General features: G+C 39.8%; 1 protein-coding gene and 1 long non-coding RNA gene across 5 annotated transcripts in view; one reads left to right on the forward strand and one right to left on the reverse strand.

Moving 5' to 3' along the window:
- The window catches only part of LOC141504825 (uncharacterized), a 39230-nt gene extending 23332 nt beyond the window's left edge, over positions 1-15898 (forward strand). Inside the window, exons 2-3 of the long non-coding RNA XR_012473480.1 lie at positions 11940-12099; positions 14169-15898. This is a non-coding gene — a long non-coding RNA (uncharacterized LOC141504825). The remainder of the gene's footprint in view (positions 1-11939; positions 12100-14168) is intronic.
- On the reverse strand, positions 3833-19503 carry R3HDML (R3H domain containing like). 4 transcript variants are annotated; one of them, XM_074210138.1, is made up of 6 exons: positions 19180-19503; positions 16402-16726; positions 14252-14370; positions 11613-11745; positions 10638-10753; positions 3833-7712 (listed from the first exon to the last, which is right to left on the reverse strand). In XM_074210138.1, exons 2-6 carry the CDS (start codon positions 16660-16662, stop codon positions 7580-7582), a joined length of 762 nt encoding a protein of 253 aa, XP_074066239.1. In that variant the 5' UTR covers positions 16663-16726; positions 19180-19503; the 3' UTR covers positions 3833-7579. The 4 variants fall into 4 exon arrangements, with proteins under 4 accessions (XP_074066239.1, XP_074066238.1, XP_074066240.1 ...); XM_074210137.1 differs by lacking the exon at positions 19180-19503 and adding an exon at positions 17607-17719; XM_074210139.1 differs by lacking the exon at positions 19180-19503 and having other exon boundaries at positions 16402-16855.
- Between the last annotated feature and the right edge of the window lie 639 nt (positions 19504-20142).

A 20142-nucleotide genomic window follows, 5' to 3' on the forward strand; every position in this document is an offset into this window, starting at 1 on the left:
GGAGGGGGACATTCTCCGGACCCGGCCCCTCCCCTGCCTGGACTCAGGCACAGGAGGAAGCCAGTTTGGAATACTAACCCGACCAAAGGGAGAGGTTTGAATTCAGACTAAGGGGGCAGCCTAAATTCTACCCCCAGCCCTTCTCTCCCCATCTTTACATCTTCGATTATGTGATATTATTGTTCAAGACTTGGATTCGGCTTGTCCAGAATTGAGAAGTATGTTAGTTATAATATTTCTGTCTTTTTGTCTGTATCTATCTACCTATCTATCTCTAACTACCTGTTAGATATCTACCTGTCTCAATTTGCCTCTATCTCTCAATCATCCATCTATCAGTCATCTAGATGTCTGTCTGTCTATCTATCTGATTGACTATAAACTACAAGAAATTCATGCACACAGATTCAGTTACATAGAAGAGTTAAGCTGGCTTGTCAGAAGTAAAAGTCATCGGTATAGACACACAAAATTGTTTTTAGTTCATATCTATAGTTAAAAATAAATTGATCCTCTTAATGTCATTTTTTTTTAGTTTTTCCAAGGCAAATAGGGTTAAGTGGCTTGCCCAAGGTCACATCGCTAGGTAATTATTAAGTGTCTGAGACCGGATTTGAACCCAGGTACTCCTGACTACAGGGCTGGTGCTTTATCCACCGCGCCACCTAGCTGCCCCTAGTGGATACTTTCAAGTATGACTTCAACTTGACTGCATCAGCTTTTATTTTTTCCAAAAGAAAGCAAAATTCCAATCAAAGTCAATAAAAACAAGAATATAACACAGATTTGCTCCAACTAGTGGTTGGTGACAGCAGGGGATCATATCATGATGGATGAGGGACAGTGGGTCCAGGTATGCAACCAGAGGTGTGTTGGTAAACCTTTAACAACCAGTCCTCCAAAAAAGAAAATGTTATATAACACATTTTTACTTTAATTTGCATTATTAACATTTTCTCCATCACTTTCCTAAGTCTAGACAAATAATAAAATGATTAAATTAAATCCTGATTTGTAAGTTTGCCCCTTTCATGGGGTGTAAATGATTTTTTAACAATTTAACTATCAGCCTTCTGGAGCATGCATGAGCGGATTCCAGCATCTCCTTTCCCTTCATTACCTCTTTAAATAAAGCCCATCTCTCCCTTCTCAGAGATCCTACTCTTGGTCAAAAAAATAATGTTGATCCGATAGCTTCCCATTACCTCCACACTGCATGGAACCCCTGCCGCTTCCTGTAGCTGTGGAGCTCCCAGAAAGACTATGGTAATCAAGTACTGGAGTACCAACCTAAAATGCTTGTTATGGACATTGTTCCCCTCTCTCCTTCCCAGGCTTGGCAGGCAGAATTGGGGGGGGGGGGAGTGGCAAGTGTTTTTTTCTCCTTTGTTTTAGAAAACCAATAAAATTGACAGAGTACTGAATTTAGAGTCAGAGGGGATACATAAAAGTCCTCTTCTGCCACTTACTACCTGTGTCACTTTAGGCAAATCATTTCATCTCTATAGGCCTCAATTTCTTTTAATTATAAAATGAGGGGGCGGCTAGGTGGCATAGTGGATAAAGCACCGGACCTGGAGTCAGGAGTACCTGGGTTCAAATCCGGTCTCAGACACTTAATAATTACCTAGCTATGTGGCCTTGGGCAAGCCACTTAACCCCATTTGCCTTGCACAAACCTAAAAAAAAAAAATTATAAAATGAGGAGATTGGACTAGATGACCTTCTATATCTGTTTCTATGATGCAATTTCATAATTCTAAATGGAATTTAGTGATTAAATTATTTTTATTGGGAGTTTAAGATTTGGTTTTATACTATTATGAAATTACAATGTTATTAATACTATTGAATAATAGTATAAAAGTAAATTGTTTTAAGAGAAATGACTGGTTTTTGTAAAGTTACCAGGCACATCTATGAAATTTTTGATAATTTCTAATCCCATTCCATAACCTTCAGGGATAACATACTTTTCTAAAATTCTATACAGATCCTAAATTTCTTTCCTGTTTATTTTTGTTTAGATTTGTCTAGGTCTGAAAGAGTTACATGGAGGTCTTCCCCTATAACAGTTCTATTGTCTAGTTCTCCATATGTCATTTAACTTATCCTTTAAGTATTTAGAGAGATACTATATCATTTAGAATAAATATATCTGCATATATACATATTTACAGAGAATGGGCAGTGTTGACCCTGGAGTCAGGAAGACCCATGTTTTTTAGATCAAATCTGACCTCAGACACTTAATAGCACCATGACCCTAGGCACATCACTTAAATTTGCCTCAGTTTCCTCATCTGTAAAATGAGAAGGAAATGGCAAACTATTATCTTTGCCAAGAAAACCCAAATGGGTCATGAAAGGTCAAAGACTAAAAACAAGTGAAATACAGATATGATTTTGATTTCTTGTCTAGGGTACCTTTAAGCATAATGTAATTTCTGTTTATCTCTTTTATTTACTGTAATCTTATCTAAAAATCATGATTGCTAGGAAAAATAGGCCAATTAATACACTATTAGGCCTATTTTCCAAAGGATAAAAGAAGAAAAGGATCAATATGTATAAATATCTTCATTGATTTTTTGGGGGGTGGCAAAAGAACTGGAAACTTAGGGGGTGTTCATCATTTAGGAAATGGTTCAATAATATATGTTACATAAGGGGGTGGCTAGATGGTGCAGTGTATAGAGCACCTGCCCTGGAATCAGGAATACCTGAGTTCAAATCTGGCCTCAGACAATTAATAATTACCTAGCTATGTGGCCTTGGGTAAGCCACTTAACCCCATTGCCTTGCAAAAACCTAAAAAAACAAAACAAAACAAATAATATATGTTATATAAATGTAATAGAATATGATTATATAATAAGAAATTATGAAATGGATAGTTTTGGGGCCATGGGAAGATTTCAATGCACTGATTCAGAATGAAATGTGCAAAAGCAGAACAGTTTATACAGTAACTCCAAGGGGTTTGTTGTTAATTGTTTTAACAATTGACTCTCTGAAAATGCACAATTGGATCTTTATCATTAAGTTTAGTCTACACTGGTGCCATTTTGTCCACCACTTTCTTAAGTCTAGAAAATCAACAACAATAACAAAAAATAATAAATCAAGCCCTGATATGTAGCTGTGGATGATTTATGATTGTGTAAAGTCTCATACTGAAAATTTAACAAGTTGACTCCAGGACAACACTAAATAATATCACCACTGCACTAATGAACCACTTTGAAAGAACTATGAATGATGATCCAGGATCTATCTGAATGATTTTAGAATATGATTTCAGAGGATCATTGATTAAGAATTTTATCTTCTCCCTGATAGAGAAGTGACAGACTCAATAAGTAAAAAGAGACATATATTTTAAGAAATGACCAGCAAGGGGCGGCTGGGTGGTGCAGTGGATAAAGCACCAGCCTTGGAGTCAGGAGTATCTGGGTTCAAATCCGGTCTCAGACTCTTAACACCTAGTTATGTGTCCTTGGGCAAGCCACTTAACCCCATTTGCCTTGCAAAGACCTTTTAAAAAAAAAAGAAATGACCAGTGTCCTAATTTGTTTTGTACAGCTAAGCATATTTAACAAGTACAAGAGGGATTTTTTTTTTCCAGTGGGGAGCAAGGGATGTTGGAGGAGAAATTGTTTAATTGGAAAAAAAATTAGATTTCATTTTTATAAGTGGGAAAACTTTTTCTTTCTTTCCCTCTCTTTCTTTCCTTCCTTCCTTCTTTTCTTCCTTCCCTTTCTTTTTCTTCTTCCTTCCTTCCTTCCTTCCTTTCTTTTTCTTTTTCTTTCTTTCTTTCTTTCTTTCTTTCTTTCTTTCTTTCTTTCTTTCTTTCTTTCATTCTTTCCTTTCTTTTTCTTTTCTCTCTTTCCTTTCTTTTTTCTGATCTTTCTCTTTCCTCTCGTCTCCCTTTCCTTTTTCTCTATGATTTTCTTTCTTTCCTTCTTTCTTTCCTTCTTTCTTTTTCTTCTTTCTCTCATTCTTTCCTTTCTTTTTTTCTCTCTTTCCTTTCTTTTTTCTATGATCTTTCTCTCTCCTCTCTTCTCTTTCCTTTTTCTCTTTCTATAATTTTCTTTCTTTCTTCTTTCTTTCTTTCTTTCTTTCTTTCTTTCTTTCTTTCTTTCTTTCTTTCTTTCTTTCTTTCTTTCTTTCTTTCTTTCTCTCTCTCTTTCTTTTCTGTTTAAAAAAGGAAAGCCTTACTGCATAAAGTTTGAAAATCAGGATTTATACCTTAAGATGTAAAATGTCAAAACTAGGTGAGAATTTAGAATAAGCCTTCAGAGCTAGGAAGGACCTCATAGTTGGTGGAGAGAGTGCTGGGTTGGGCTCTACTACTTATCATCTATTTTAGTTTGAGTCACTTCTTAGGAACATCCTCAGTCTCCTTTGCTGGATCCTTATCATGTCTTCTATCTTTGGTAATTCTTCAAGACTCTGCCTAGGGAACTCCAGTTTTTCTCTTTCTCTATTCTTTTTCTTGTCAGCTCCTATGAATTTGATTGTTATTTCTGAGTAAGTGATTCTCAGATCTGTACCAGCAGGTCTAGTCTTTCTCCTGAGCTCCAATTTGGCAACACTATTGGACATTTCAAACTGGATATCCTATAACTATAAATAAAAATCCAAACTAACAAAAATATTGGAGAGAGAGAATGATATTCATTTATTACATCTCCCTAGAGAAAAGAGTGTTTATACTGGGGAAAAACCATCTAGGCAATGAGTCAGTAGTAGGGTGAAGGGGCAAATAGGGGTTGGTTGAATAATCCTGCTCACCATACTAGTCTGATAATGTTAAACTTGTATTCATTGTATACATATCTTTGTAGGTGCATGTTGATTCTCCCAATAGAATGTGAGCTTTATTGGTTGTTTTGATTTTGTCTTTGCATCCTCACTGCTTGGTACAGTGCCGATTGCAGAGTAGGCCCTTAATAAATGCATATTGATTGAAAAGATCACAGGATCATAACTATTATCTTAGAAGAAGCTCCAAAGGCCCTCTAGTCTGATCCTCTCATTATACAAAGAGGATCCTGAAGCCCAGGCTTAAGATTAAGTTATATAGAGACTAAGCATCAGAGATGGCATTCAAACCCAGGTCCTCTGACTCCAGAACCAGTACTTTTCCCCTTATTATATCAGTGGTTCTCAGTTTCTTTTTCTACAAAACGATAAGGTTTTTCTAGTTGATCTCTAAGGTCTTTTTCAGCTCTAAATACTGTCATCCCATGGTTCAGGTCTACTAGGAACTTCTTCTATGACCTCAAAGTCAAAGTCAATGTCATCTGACTTCCCTGAGACTCAGTTTTTTAATCTTTTAAGTGGGAACAATAATTTTTATTATTATCTACCTCACAGGGTTCCTGAGAGGATGAAAAAAATGTAATGTTTATAAATTACTTGGTAGGCTATTATTATTTTTCAGATGAATGCACTGGAACCCAGAATGGGGAAGGGACTTTTGCTTATATTGTATGTTATTTCTTGTATTAATAAAAACATGCAACTCTATTGTGACTTTTTGATAATATATATAATTATGCATATTACATGCATATAAATAGGGTATCCCAAAATCAAAGTAAGGTTTAAGCTATTAAAGATTAAAATTTTTAATGTACTCAGGCTTTGGAACATGCTGTGTATCCTTTTTTGCAGAATCATATATATATATCTATATATCTATATCTATATCTATCTATCTATCTCTATCTCTATCTCTATATCTATATCTATATATGCAATTCCTACATATACATGCATACACTCATACACTCTGGAGTTTGAGGTCAAAGAACTGATCACACATTTGGGGAGACTTCCCTTTCTGGATCCCTTATGATAACTTACTACTTCAATCTCTGAAGTTCAAGACAACTATTAATCACCAAGCTTTTTACCATTCTCCATTCAGCTGGCCTGTCTTCCAATCTCACCCTTTCTCTCTCAACTACGTTCCATCTCATTTGACCACCAAGGTACATGGGTCTGGGGTACATTAGAAAGAATCAATCCAGTTGCCTCTTCTGGTCTCTTTATTAAGGAAGCTTTGGAAGAAAAGTCCATCATTGTCAGGGCTATAAGTTTTGGATGGCACCTATGGGTTCCTGTCACAAATTGATCACTAATAGTTGAAGTTGGATCGATAAGTGGGGCTATGATTTATTAGTGTTTTATGGGGATATAAGAATTCTTTAGTAAGAAGGAGAAACCTGGGATGGAGCAAGGTAGAAAAGACTTGCCCCCGCCCCAGGATTTGTCTTTCCCATGCCATTTATATTCTGGCTCTTACTGAGCAGTTCAGATTTTGTTCATCTGTGTTAAGAAATGTCTGAGAGAGATGACTACCACTTCTGTTTAGAAGTGAGGCTGTTGACCTGGCAACTATTCCCCACTTTTGTCACTGTAGTGGGGCAGGTAAGAGAATGGCTTTTTTTTTTTTTTAGGTTTTTGCTAGGCAAATGAGGTTAAGTGGCTTGCCCAAGGCCACACAGCTAGGTAATTATTAAGTGTCTGAGGCCGAATTTGAACTCAGGTACTCCTGACTCCAGGGCTGGTGCTCTATTCACTGTGCCACCTAGCTGCCCCAAGAGAATGGCTTTTGATTAGGAGGGCAAGAGAGAAAAAAATGACCTAAGAAGTTGATGTAGTAGAAAGATTGCTGGATTTTATATCATCAGACCTGGTTCAACTTTTAGCTCCTTACTACAACTACAACTAAACTATAGTCACTTCATTTTTAGAATAAAGGGAAAAGGTTGGATTGGAGGGGGTAGTGCAAGAGTCTCTTTAAGTCCTAAATCTGTGGTTGTTTTGATTTTGTGGTCCTCTATCCCCTGTCAACTTAGGTTTTTGATTTTTCAAGAGAACTATTTTATTCTTGGACCTAGAACTAATATAATATATGACCTTGGAAAAGTCACTTCCTTTCGTTGGACCTCATTTTCCAGCTTATGAGGGGATTAGATGAAATCAGTGGTTCCCATTTAGTGGTTCATGAACCCTTTGGAGGTTTTCAATGGTGGTCTGAGAGATTTGACCTAAATTCTTCACTGGCAGCTTAAGCAGTAAATACTTGCAGAATTTCATGAATAACAAATTACTTTGACAATTAACAATCTTTTTGTTATTATTGTTGTTGAAAGGGCTTTAAGGAATATATAAAGTTGATCCTACTGATTTAGATGATCTCTAAACATCTTCTAGACTTGACCATCTAAAAAGGTGGATAAACCTGAGATGAGAATTGAAAAAAAATCAGCAAAGTTAAAATCTACCCAAAGGAAAAGAAAACAAAGAAACATAATTGGAAAGTAAAAAGATATTGATAATGTTTTCTACTTGGTCTTTGCCAGGATTTCTGGAAAAAAGTTCCAAAAGGAAGAACTGACCTAGAGTGGAAAGTTGGGGTGTAGTGTGGGTAGCCAGAGGTGATCTCCCCATCATAAATAACTATTCTGTTCTGTGTGGTCTGTCTTTTGGGTCATAGAGAGCCTGCTGGAGGGGTCTGCCCTGTCTGGGGAGAGTCCAAGATGCTGCCCCGGTCCTGGAGTCATTAGAACCAAATAAGTCGGTTGGTTCGGAGCCCAGCAAAACACATGTTGTTGTTGCAGTTGCTGCCATAACTTGGGGGACAGGCTGAGCAGGGTTTCCCCATCTTGTATGGAGCTTCCCCAATCCAGTTGCCCCTAAAAAGAGAAAATGAAATTGTGGGATAGGAACAGAAAGGAATATTGTTGTCAGCTATAAAAGGGACATGACAAATATGAAAATTCAGAGAAATCCTGGAAAAACTTAGATGAAATGTACAGTTAAGAAAATAAAACCAAGACACCACAACTCCATTGATATGAAAGAAAATAATCCTTTTTAGGATTTTTAGCATCTACATTTAAGATCTTTCTATTTTGGAGAACTGAAAATGATACACATATTCCCTCCTTTATCCTCCTTCTCTTCCCTCCCACCCCAAGGGGAGAGAGGTGTGAAACTTCAAGTAAAGAATGTTACATACACTGATGAAATTTCTTGGTCAGTTAGTTGGTTTTGCTGAAACATTTTTCTTTGTTATAAGGGAAGATTCCCTGAATTAGAGTATTTGGGAAATGAATATAGTTTTCAAAAAAAAATAAAGAAAAGAAACCAGAAAAATAGGAGTTCACTTTAGCTTGGGGGTAAGAAAGAAATATGAGTCTATTGTCATTGCAGGGGGTTGAGCTTCACTACTTTCTGAACTATTCCCACCAGGTTCTCTTTGTTCCACTCTGATCTGTAGCTCAACATCAAGTTACTATTCTTAAAATACAATTTGGCTTATCAGTCCTTCCCTCCTTAAGAATCTTCAGTCTTCAATAGTTCAGAATTTCCCTGTTTCAAAACTTATCTCCCCCACCTTTTTAGATAGTGTCTATGATGACTGTGTTCAACCCTCTTCTCTAAATGTAACTATCTTGGTTCTCAGATAGCAGACCTATGGTCCATCTCCAGATTTGTTCACAAAGCCTCCCAACTTAGTAGAGCCTGCCAAAGCTTGTCATTCATGGGCATAACCTTCATGAACAAGGGTCACAATCACAACATATCTATCTGTTGTCCAAGTATCTTACAGAATAATATTATAACTCCTCAGACTGGCATTCAAGGTCCTCCACAATGTGAACCTACCCTTTCAAACTTTCTAGTCTCATCTTCCATTAGTTCTTTTTTAATTCCTGGGCCTAGTCACTATCTCTCAGAAACATCTAGCATCTCTACCCTCTGCACTTTTGCTCAAATTGGTCTCATTCCTCACTGGAATCTTCCCATGTCCTTTCTGTCTCTGAATCCTTCCTCTCCTTCAAGATCAGTTCAAAACCTCTGCAAAATCTTCTTCAATTATCCAAGGACTTCAGTTATCTTTCCTCTTGCTGAGCTCCTATAGACCTGACTAATTATTCCACTCAATAGGTGCTTAGACTAACTGAGGCTCAGTGAGTTTTGCATGTGTGATAGTCTTGCCTTTCTATCTAGATTGTGAGCTCCATGAGGGAAGGAGTCAGATCTTACAAAGGATTTTTGTATTCCCTTCCTCCTCTTTGCCTGGAACAGGAAACTCAGCAAATATTATTCATTAGTTGACTGAGTCATTTAATTTCCTGGTCGCCATTCTCTAAGGAAGGGGAGAGTTTCCAGGGGAAGTCACCAAGTTTGAAATTCTGATTTATGGAAGAAAATAAATGCCATGATTGATAGGATTGGAGGAAGGCTAGGAGCATGCAACTAGTTGGCAGGGGGAAACTATTCATAGCAATTTTTTATGGTGGCAAAAAACTTGAAAACTAAGAATATGTACAATAATTAAGAAATGACTGAATAGATTTATAGTGTATGAATGTGATGGAGTACTACTGTGCTGTCAGTCAGGAGAAGAGTTCCAAAACACACCAGAAAAGACTTTTATGAACTGATGCAGAATACTATAACATTTATACTTTAATATCATTATTATAAAAATGGACACTCTTTAGGACCTTTGTAAACTTGAAAAAGAATTAAATAAGCAGTAAATAAGCAGAATCATGAGTACAATGTACAAAATGTAAAACAAAAAACCTTGATCAATACAATGACCATCTATAGCTCCAAAAGACCAGTGTTGAAATATGCTATCTATGATAGAGAGGTGATAGATTTAGGGGGAAGAATGAGACACACACACACACACACACACACACACACACACAACACACTTATAAACAGTGATTTTCATTGAAGGTAAAAAAAATTTGTTTTCTGAGGAAAATGCTGAGGTTATGCTGCTGGCTAGCTCCAAGGAATCCAAGAGCCATAGTATTCCCCCAAATACTCTTACTCTGAGAGTTATAGAATTTTTATAACTTTAGGAACTTCCTTTGGCCATCAAATATTTTCTTATGCTTCTTTCTGAGACTACGGGAATTTCTTTCACACCTGGGAATTCAATGAGGCCATATTACCAGTTCTGAGAAGCATAGACCTTTCTTTTTTGTCTGGCTTCATTGTATTGCAACAGTTACCAAAGCAACCCAGATCACCCTGTCACTCCTCCAGCTACTTATTCCAGTCAATAAGATTGCTGGCGCAGCAGCGCAACTATAAATTGCAGTCAGTCTAGGACTTGAATTGTATTTGTATCATCTAATTGGGTTAGGAAACAATACCATACTTTGTCAGTAGGTGACCTGCCAGCTAACATTTGATATAGCTCATTTTATCAATCTTTTGTTTGGGTTAGGTATTTGTGGATGTATTATTTTGTCTCTGTCTAATTTGTACCTACTACTTAGAAATGTTTAAAAACTTTCTTCTGTGGATTCAACCCCCGTGGAGATGAGCTAGTTTGATTCTTGGATAACAGATACCAGATTCATTATTGGGCCCAAACCTGAAGACTTTCCAGCTTACTAAAATATGCTAGAACTTTTGAGAACCCAAGAATAAACTTCTCCCCACTCCTAGCACAATGAGGCATTGGAGGAAGACTTCAGTAGAAGATTCTTACTACCTGCATGTCCCTTCTCCCTCATACCACACCCAGATTCTGCCTCCATGGAGCTGCCCCTTACCTCAATTCTTTCTTCTGCCTAAGAACTTACTTGATGGCATAGTTGCACACCAGGAACACTGCCTGGCGCCAGGTGTTTCCCCAAACATTGATGTTTTTGCAGGTGTGGAGAGCACAGCCCAACCGATTGGAAGATGCCCACACCATCTGGCAAGGAACAAACAGAGGGAGCATTGGAGGTTCACCAGAGCACTGGGGTCATTGTCCACTCTATTGCCATGCCAGACCTTGAGCTTGATGAAGGTCTAGGGAGGGGGAATCATGGGAAGAACTATAGGGTTTTTTTTTTAATTTGTATCTGTAATGAGGAGCTCCATTCCAGTTTCCTTATAATCTGCGATGGGGAAGGGGGGATATGCCATTGTCCCTCCTTTAGCTCAATTGGTTTTCTGATTTCGCTGAAGCCATACATCATTGGAGTAAACAAAAATACCTCTAAGGTCTCAATGACTTTTAGATCTATCTCATTCTAACAATATATGAAAATCCAATCTTTCATAAAAAGTAAATTTCAAGGTTGTTATCCACATTACCACTAGTTCTTCATTTCTGCAGAAGAATTCATTGCAAGATTCCTTTAGCTAATGAGTTCCCAAGTATAGTTAAAACAGATCTGATTTACCAGAATTCAACTTACTCTACAAGGGTTCCTCTAACACAAACATTCTATATCTGTAACTTTTTAGGATCATGTCTAGTTGATAAATGGTTACAGAGGTATTGAAATACATTGGTCAATCCCTAGTGACATTGCTTCTCCCATTAGAATGTGAACATCTTGAGATCAGGGCCTATCTTACTTTTCCATTTGTATCTCCATTATTATGTGCTTTGGACATAATAAGTGCTTTAAAATACTTTCTTCCTATCACAATCACCATTTTTTCCCCCTTTCTTTTCATAATGCTCAAGAGATCTATCTATCCCTCTAAGGTCAACCCCGGACCAGGACCATAACCTCCATAACATTAGAAGGCTTCCCCTCCTTCTCTTACTCTGGAAGTACCTGAGTATAGTGGGAGCACACGGGCCCACTACAGTGCCAGGGACAGCGGGGGCTGCACTCTCTCGGGTTGGGAAATGAATAGTGTTGCTTTTCTTCTGACCAAGACTTAACTAGATCCACAACTGATCGGTACCTGATAGTAGAAGAAAACACATAACAAAGAGGGAAGGGTTGTGAGAAAGATTTGTATCAGTAAAAACCCTGAACTGAGGAAATATGGGTTTTAGTTCCAGATCTTATATTAATTTATTGAGTGACCTTGAATAAATTATTTCTCCTTCATGGAGAGTATTTTCATCTAATAATGTTTGTCCTTAATTTTTGAAGAAGACCATGACATGAGGGACGTGATGCCATGACAAGCACATGAAGTGGATTTGAGTCAGAGGGTGCTGTGCTGTCATCAGCCTCACTTTCTCCTCCAGAACCAGCTGGGTTCTGTGGCCAGATATGAATCAGAACAACTGGAGATGACCCTGGAGGCGAGGTAATCTGAGTTGAATGACTTGCCCAAGGTCACACAGCTAGTAAGTGGCAAGTGTCAGAGTTCAAATTAGAACTCCTGTTTTCCTGAATCCAAGGCCAGTGTTCTATCCACTTTGTCACCTAGCTGCCTTTTTTTTTATCTGTAAAATAAGAAGGTTGAATGAAATAGAAGGTCCCTTCTCCATAGTACTGTGAAAAGATTAGATCTAGCATCTGAAAACAAAGGTAAGGATGTTGTTGATGTCCTTCAAGTCATGGAAGGATGTCTTTTTTTAAAAAAAAATTTAAGGCAATGAAGTTAAAAGTGACTTGCCCAAGGTCACACAGCTAAGGCAATTATTAAGTGTCTGAGGCCAGATTGGACTCCAGGGCTGGTGCTGTATCCACTGCACCACCTAGCTGCCCCTGGAGGGATGTCTTGACTCATGCATGAATTGGATTTAAATGAGGTAGAGTTGCAGAAAGTCACCAGCTTCACTCTTCCAGAGCAGTGGAATCTGGTGTCAAGACAAAAATCAAGATGACTGACAACGACCTGGGATACAGTGGATGAATTTGGCATTTTGGATACCTGACCAAGCTCTAAATTCTACAGGGTCTGTTTCAGCCATCATGGCCACTGTTCTAATATTGTTCTAATCTACCCATTCATCCAGGGAAGTCTTCATATGCTTAGGGTAGACACTTCCCTAACTCAACAAGGAGTTTGAGGCCCATTGGTTACCTTCAACCTGGTTTAGCCCATCTGCTGAGATTGTTTACCAGGGATTGCCCACTATGCATACTATACCTTCTTGGAGTCATAGGTGAAAGTTGAATGCCAGATAGACAACAAATGTGGATAAGCAGCCCTGAAGAGAGCTGAGTAATCCTTACATTAGAGGCTCTGGTCCTCTTTGAATAGCCTAGACATCCCTAGATATGAATACCAGTTGTGTCACAACATATATGATCCTGGAGAAATTACTTAACTTCTTTGAGTTAGTTTTTCATTTGTATAATGAAGGAGTTGGACTAGGTGATGAGGTGATGTCTGCTTTAAATCTTTGATCTTTTTAGCATTAATATTCTATGTTTGACCTTCTGTGCTGTCAGCTTTTCTAGCTCCAACATTATAGGTTCTATACATTCTATATTTCTCTCCAATAATTTATGTTCTAATGTGACTTCTTACCATTCTGTGACTTTCTGAGGAAAGAGACCAGGTTCATCAGAAAGAGAGAACTGGGATAACCAGACAGTGAGCCACATCCTCTCCTGGCCTCCCCTCAGGTGTTTGAAGAAAAGGTCAGGAACATTTAGTATCTGACCAGTCTCTGGAACTAAATCATTTTGAAGGATCTTCTGGGGAGGACAGAGGACCTTCTCTACACCTAGATTAACCATACTATCAAAGGAATCAAAAACAGATAATACAAAATAATAGACAATCTGTCACTTTATGTTGTGTAAAAAATGGAGAGGAAGTGGCAGAGGGATACAGAAGGAAGTTGGGGATGAAATATTTATTGTACTGTACTGTAAATGAAATTATGCAGGAAGCCTGAGGCTTGTCATTCTGGGGGTTAGGGAATAAACATATTGGCTTGAAGTAACCCAGCAGGGGAATGGGGAGGATATCAGAAAAAGATATAGGTCCTAAATTTACAAATCTCTTTATATTAACAATTTTTGTGTTGGCAAAGAACTTGAAACTATCAGGATATCCATCAAATGGGGAATGGCTGAACAAATTATGGTAACAGAGTTCTGCAAGAAATCAAAGATGGTTTCAGAAGGCAGGCTTGTATGGACTGAAATGAACAATTTGTACTATATATAGAACAACATCATAAAAAGCAAACTATTTTGGAACACTTCATGCCTCTGATCAATACAATGAACAATCCTCTTCCAAAATGTTCATGAAGAAGAATTTTACCCACCTCCTGAGATTTGGGGGATAGACTAAATCTATAGAATGAGGCATATTTTTGGATATGGCCACTATGGGAATTTGTTTTGTTTGATTTACTGTGCATTTTTGTCACAAAACTTTTGTTTTCCTTTTTTTTCCTTTTCTTCCCCTAGGGAGTAGAGAGTGAGAGTGAAATAAAATAAATGCTTGATGATTGAAGATATTTAATAAAAAAAAAAAGTCAGAGGTCACTCACCGGCCAGAATGAATGGAGAGGTTCTGGCCCAAGAATTTCATCAACTGTGGGGGCCCATGTTCCCAGATACACCGTGTGGCCCAGGCTTCAGCTGATCTGGCCAGCCGTTCATCCCAGACCTAGCAAGAAGAATCACAGAATATCAGAGTTGGAAAGGACCCCAAAGAAGATCTGCCAAAGCTGTGCCTGGCAGGAATTTCCTTTACAAATGGTCATTGAAAGTCTGTAATAACAGGAAGCTGCCTCAAAATTGATCCCATTCTGAATTATCTGATTATCAAAAAATAATTCTTCCTTATATTTAATTATGAAATCTGCCCCTTTAAGTGGCTTCTTCTAATTAATCAACAAACATTTATTAAGTTCCTTCTAATTGGGCCATGCTTTGTGCTAGGTACTGGGGACATGAATGAAGCCAGAATTGAAATGACCTTCCAAGTGCTTTTACATTTAATCAGGGAAAATGACTTGTGCTCATATAAGTAAACATAAAATTTAGAAATACATAAAAATTTCAAGACGTAGAACTAGTAACCAGGGAGAAAAATACATCACCTGGAGGTGGCACTTCAGTTTTGAAGAAAGCTAAAGACTCTAAGAAAAGTAGAATAAAATACTTGAAAATGTGATCATGTTACCTGCTTCTCCACATTTTTTCTCTAGTTCAGAAGATTCTAGAGACATACCAGGATTCATTATTCAGGGAGAAGGCAGATGTTAATCAAGGACTACTCTGCAAGAATTTGAATTCAGGTCTTTTGACTCTAAAAAGATCCCATTCTCAACAATAGATTCAGGAAAGGAGGTACAATGTCAAGAGTACTTGATTTAGTTAGAGTTGGAAGACTTGGGTTCTAGTGAGGGCTACTGCATAGGGGACTTTGGGCTAGTTACTGAAACCAATGAGAGATAGTCTGATTCCTTGTAATCAATGATCCTGGGACTTTGAGCTAGAAGACTTAAGGGTGAGTTCTAGTTATTTTTGGCAAGTTGCTCTACATCTCTGAATCTCAGTTTCCTCATCTATAAAATGGGGAAAATACTAGTGCCACTTAACTTCATGGGACTGTCAATAAAAGCAGTATTAAAAAGCAGACTATTGTTTTTATCTTCCTATTGTTATAAAAGGGATAATTTGAAGAAAGGAGACTTGTTAAAACCCATTCAAAACCCAGAACCCATCACTCGTCTTTGAGTTTTCCCAGTGATATCTTACTGGACGATCTTTCCCTCTCCTTTCTCCCTCATGCCCTGTGATCATTTCTTGCCCTGTTCTGGACCCTCCTTAATTTACTCTCTGCCCTGATAGAATTTCGCCTCCTCAGGAGTAGGAGACATTGGCCATTGTTGAGACCTTGCAATCTGTTTCAGAGGAGATATCTAGGAAGTTATTGGATGACTATTTGGTTGGGCTGTGGTAGGGACAATTGGACAGAGGGAGGGACTGAGATAATACTTAGGACCTTTCTGGCCCAGGAAGTCTAGGATTCTGAGCAGTGGAGAAAGCCTGCTAGCTCCTGTCTCCTTCCCCTCCCAGGGGGTAGTCCCTGCCTATCTATGGTAGACCAGTTCTCCACCCCCCCCCCCCCAGGTCTTTGACTTCAATTCTGTATCCTCTCTGTATTGAAAGGGCTTTTAACCTATGGTTCATAAAATTTTTAAAAAATATTTTGGGAATATTTCAATATAATTGATTTCCATTGTAATTTTATATATTTTATTTTATGTATTTAAAGCTCTCCTTTTGAAAAGGGGTCTAAGATGCATAAAAAGTTAAAAATCCCTTCTATATAGATACTGAAAAAGATGATCACATCTAGAACTAGTGACATTAACCTTGGAGTAGAGAGAAAAATCTTGACCTGGAACTCAGGACTACCAGTTGGAATTTGCACCTCTGCCCCTGACTTAATGGTACCTGTTCCATATTGCTTTCCTTTTTTGGAAGTCTAGATTCCCCAAAACATTAACTGGAAATATTAAGTCTGGTCTCTCTCTCCCCACTGCCAGACATCTGCACAAGTAGACTGGTTGGAGCAGGCAAGTAAAAGATTAGGGTACAGCAGTAATCCAACCCACAACACATACACCCAAGTGAGCAAGAGTACATAGCTAGCTGAGAAGGGAATGAGCAGGAAGTGGACACTCACCATGTACTCCATGTTGGCTGCAGGTGGATACACTCTTGCCCGGATGCGGTTGTGATAATCCAGGAGGGCATGCATGTCCCGGGCTGAGATATGGCGCTTCCTTCGGGGTCTGGGTATGGACAGAGCTGGGGCTGGTCCAGAGTGTATGGCCCCGGGTTGGACAAGTGCCAGAGTGGTATTGGGAAGCACCAGAGCATCCACCTTCTGACTCCCCCAGAAAAGCAGACCAACAAGGCACAGAGGGCCCTGTAGTAAAGGCATGGCAGGTCAGGGACCTGGTCCTCTTAGGCTGAAATGCTTCTCAGTCAGGATCAGAACTGAATATCTAGAGGTTGCAGGTACATAGCAGGAGAGACACACACACACACACACACACACAGAAACAGCGCTGATCAAAACCACAATCTCTAGGAGATTTTCCTCCTTGGAGGAAAGACGCAAAAAGATATTCCCATCCCCCAAAAGAAATTGGATTCAAAAGCAGGTTATAGAATTTAGCTTAGAGCTGGAAGGGACCTTAGAATGTAAAAATTGGAAGGGTTCATTAAATCATACATTTAGAACTGGTAAGAATCTTGGAAGTCATCTAATGCAACCTTCCCATTTTGTTGATGAGCAAAGTCTGAAGTGGTTAAATGACTTCCTAAGGTTCCACAGCAATGAGAGCAGTATCTGACTCCAGATACAGTATTGCCTCTAATATAGGATGAAAACAACCACTACCATCCTCTTGTCCTTCCTTGAGCAGATACCCCAGGATATGTTTTCTACAAGGGGAAAACTCTGGATCTGTTCCTTCTGGGGGCCCAGATATGGAGGGAGTTTGAAGCTGCTCCTGTTAGTGCTCAGTCTTTTCACAGCTAATTTTTCCCCCCTCCTTCCCCCAATACCAACCAAGTCCATTTCAATCCAATCTCAATCTGATTCAGTTCCTTAATGGGGGTAGGAGGAGGATGGGTGGGGGGGATTTCTGGAGTCTCTTGTCCTCTCAGGTTGCATCCTTCCTTCAGGGAAGAAAGGACTGAAGGGCATAGAAGGGAGAGGGGAGAGAGAGAGAGAGAGAGAGAGAGAGAGAGAGAGAGAGAGACAGAGAGACAGAGAGACAGAGACAGAGAGAGACAAAGAGGAGAAAGACAGACAGAGATAGTGAGGGAGAGCAGGTCTTCCCTCCAGAAAGCAGGGGATGCTGGGCCCAGTTCGCATACCGAGGGGAGGGTGCCAAAGCCGGCTGAGAAGTGCCGGCTGGCAGGGGAGCCGCTGAGGCTGCTGCCGCCTGGCTGGGGAGGCAAGCTGACCTCTTCAAACACTGTAGCCGGCCCTGGTGTGACTGAGGATTTTAAAACAGGCAGGTCTTCTAGGCATCTGATGGCATCTGACGTGTGCTCAGCCTCCTCCCCACCCCAACCCCATCCCCCACCTCCACCCCAATCCCAATCCCTCTCCCTGTTCCAACTCAGGGAAAGACGAAAGACTCAGGGTTTGGAAAGTGTGCTCTCTGCCAGAAAATTTATGGACTCTTCCTCTTCTCACTTTCTCTCTCTCTCTCTCTCTCTCTCTCTCTCTCTCTCTCTCTCTCTCTCTCCCCCAGGCTATTATTTTCTTTTTTCATCCCATGTATACTTAGGACTAGGCTAGTCTGGTCTACATATGTTTGACATGTTTGAGGAAAGGAAAGTATGAATTGGATTTCATTCACATTCAACTATTAAAAAATATCCAAGCTAGGACAAGCCTAGAGATCATTGGAATATTAGTGGTGGTTAGAATGGATATTAGAGTATAGAAGAGTAAATATCAGAATATCAAAACTGGAAAGGACTTGGGAAATAGAACATAGAAGGTTCAAGTTGAATAAGACCTTGGATACAATCTAGTCTGACTACTGGAGCTGTAAAGGTATCACATTCCATACAAGTATCTTTTCTACAGTGGTTCTGTTTTCAGCAGTTGCTTGACCACCTGAAATTATGGGGAGGGGGAAAAGGGGGTCACATCCCGGTTTCTTTGGCAGCTCTGATGGTTATGGAGTTATCCATCATATGAAGGTCATACATGGATGGTAGGAATGGAGCCAGCACTAGTAAGATCACTCTGTTCTACTCCCTAATGGTGTGTATTTGTGGAGTGAGATTTAGGCTGTGGCTGAGAAATAGATTCTTTTTAGGGGTGAAGCAAGTCAGTCCACATCTCTATCATTATTATCACTCTTTGGATGTCTCCAGGGGCTAACAGTTTGCAAAATACATCTTCAGCATTTCATTTCGTTTTGGTTCTTGCAATGAACCAGAGAAAGGTCTCTGGTATATTATAGATTCCTCATACAGGATTTGCAAAAAAAACTTGATGGGAATTGCACAAGACTGAAAGGTGTGAAGGGATTGTCATCCACATTGGTAGAGATAATATCCACCCTTGCTAGATCAGAGATCCATCAAAGTAATTTAATACTTTCAACATTCTTATGCGACACAGAGGGCAGAGATTATCATTCTCAGGCTGCAGATGATAAGATCTGGAGAGGGAAAGTTACTTGCATAAAGTCTTGCAATGAATTGCCAGTAAAGTAGTCTTGGACCAACCTCTCTCCTGACATCCCATTCAAGCCTCTTTCCATTACACCACTGCTGCCTTATATCGTTCCTTAGTGACTTCATGTGAATATTTGTCCCAGTGGAACTATGAGTTCTTGAGGAGAGCCAGGATTGTGCTTTATATTTCCCCCATATGGGCTGAATGAAGGGATAGACATAGAGGAAAGGGGGTTCAGTAAACACTTACTGAATTGAAAGTTGATGACTCCATCTGCCCAGTTGGCAGCCTCCTCCTTTCCTCACTCCTGCTGTAGTTTGAGTCCAGGATGCCCTGTCTGAGTCTGAGGTCCCCCCTGACCTCCCTCAGCTCCTTTAGGATCCAGAGTTGAACACACACACACACACACACACACACACACACAGTAGGGGACCTACGGGGGGCTAGAGGGGTTGAGTTTTGAACTCCACTTCCTTCAAACACCCTCCCAGACACTCAGAATTCCCAGCCCGGGCAGGTCCCCAGCCTCAGCTCCCACAGTCCAGACAGCCCTGGCTGCCAAAGCACACCCTCCACACAGAGAAAGAAGCTTCTTCTGCCTAGGGGGGAAGAGTCAAGGGGAGGGGAGGAGAGGGCAGAGTAGGGGAGGGGATGGGAGGAGAGGAGAAGGGGGAGGGGAGGGGGGAGAGTATGAGAAGAACCTTAGCTGTCTAGCTTGGCAGGTGTGGGTCCTAGGCTGAAACGAGCACTAGAGGTAGGCAAGCTAGGCAACCACCTAAGACACAACACACAGGCAGCCAAACCAACAAGGTTCACTTTGTGACAGGATTTCTTATTTTAAATGCCAGACAAACCTTTCCTCTGTTAGCCCGCAGAGAGAGATGTGGGGAAAAGTCAAGTGGTCTGTATTACAGGGAATACTCACAAGGGCTGATCATAAAGGGAAGGCCAATTTTCACACTTGGCTTAAGGATGAACATATGTCTTGACTCAACTCTGGTTCCAAAATCAGAGCAGCTCCTGGCTGCCTCTGAACAAGCTGATTGCCCTAGACCAGTAGGAGTTGGTAGGGAGGGAAATTGGCAGGGAAAGGGGCAAAGAAAGTTGTCTTTCTGGAGGCAATATGATGTTGTGGAAAGAAGATACCAGTTTTGTTGTTTACAATGTATGAACTTGGGAGAGTCACTGAGGTTTCTTTAGGCCTAGATTTCC

The sequence above is a fragment of the Macrotis lagotis genome, chromosome 1 (genome assembly GCF_037893015.1).
Source record: "Macrotis lagotis isolate mMagLag1 chromosome 1, bilby.v1.9.chrom.fasta, whole genome shotgun sequence".
In the NCBI taxonomy this organism is placed as follows: Eukaryota; Metazoa; Chordata; class Mammalia; order Peramelemorphia; family Peramelidae; genus Macrotis; species Macrotis lagotis.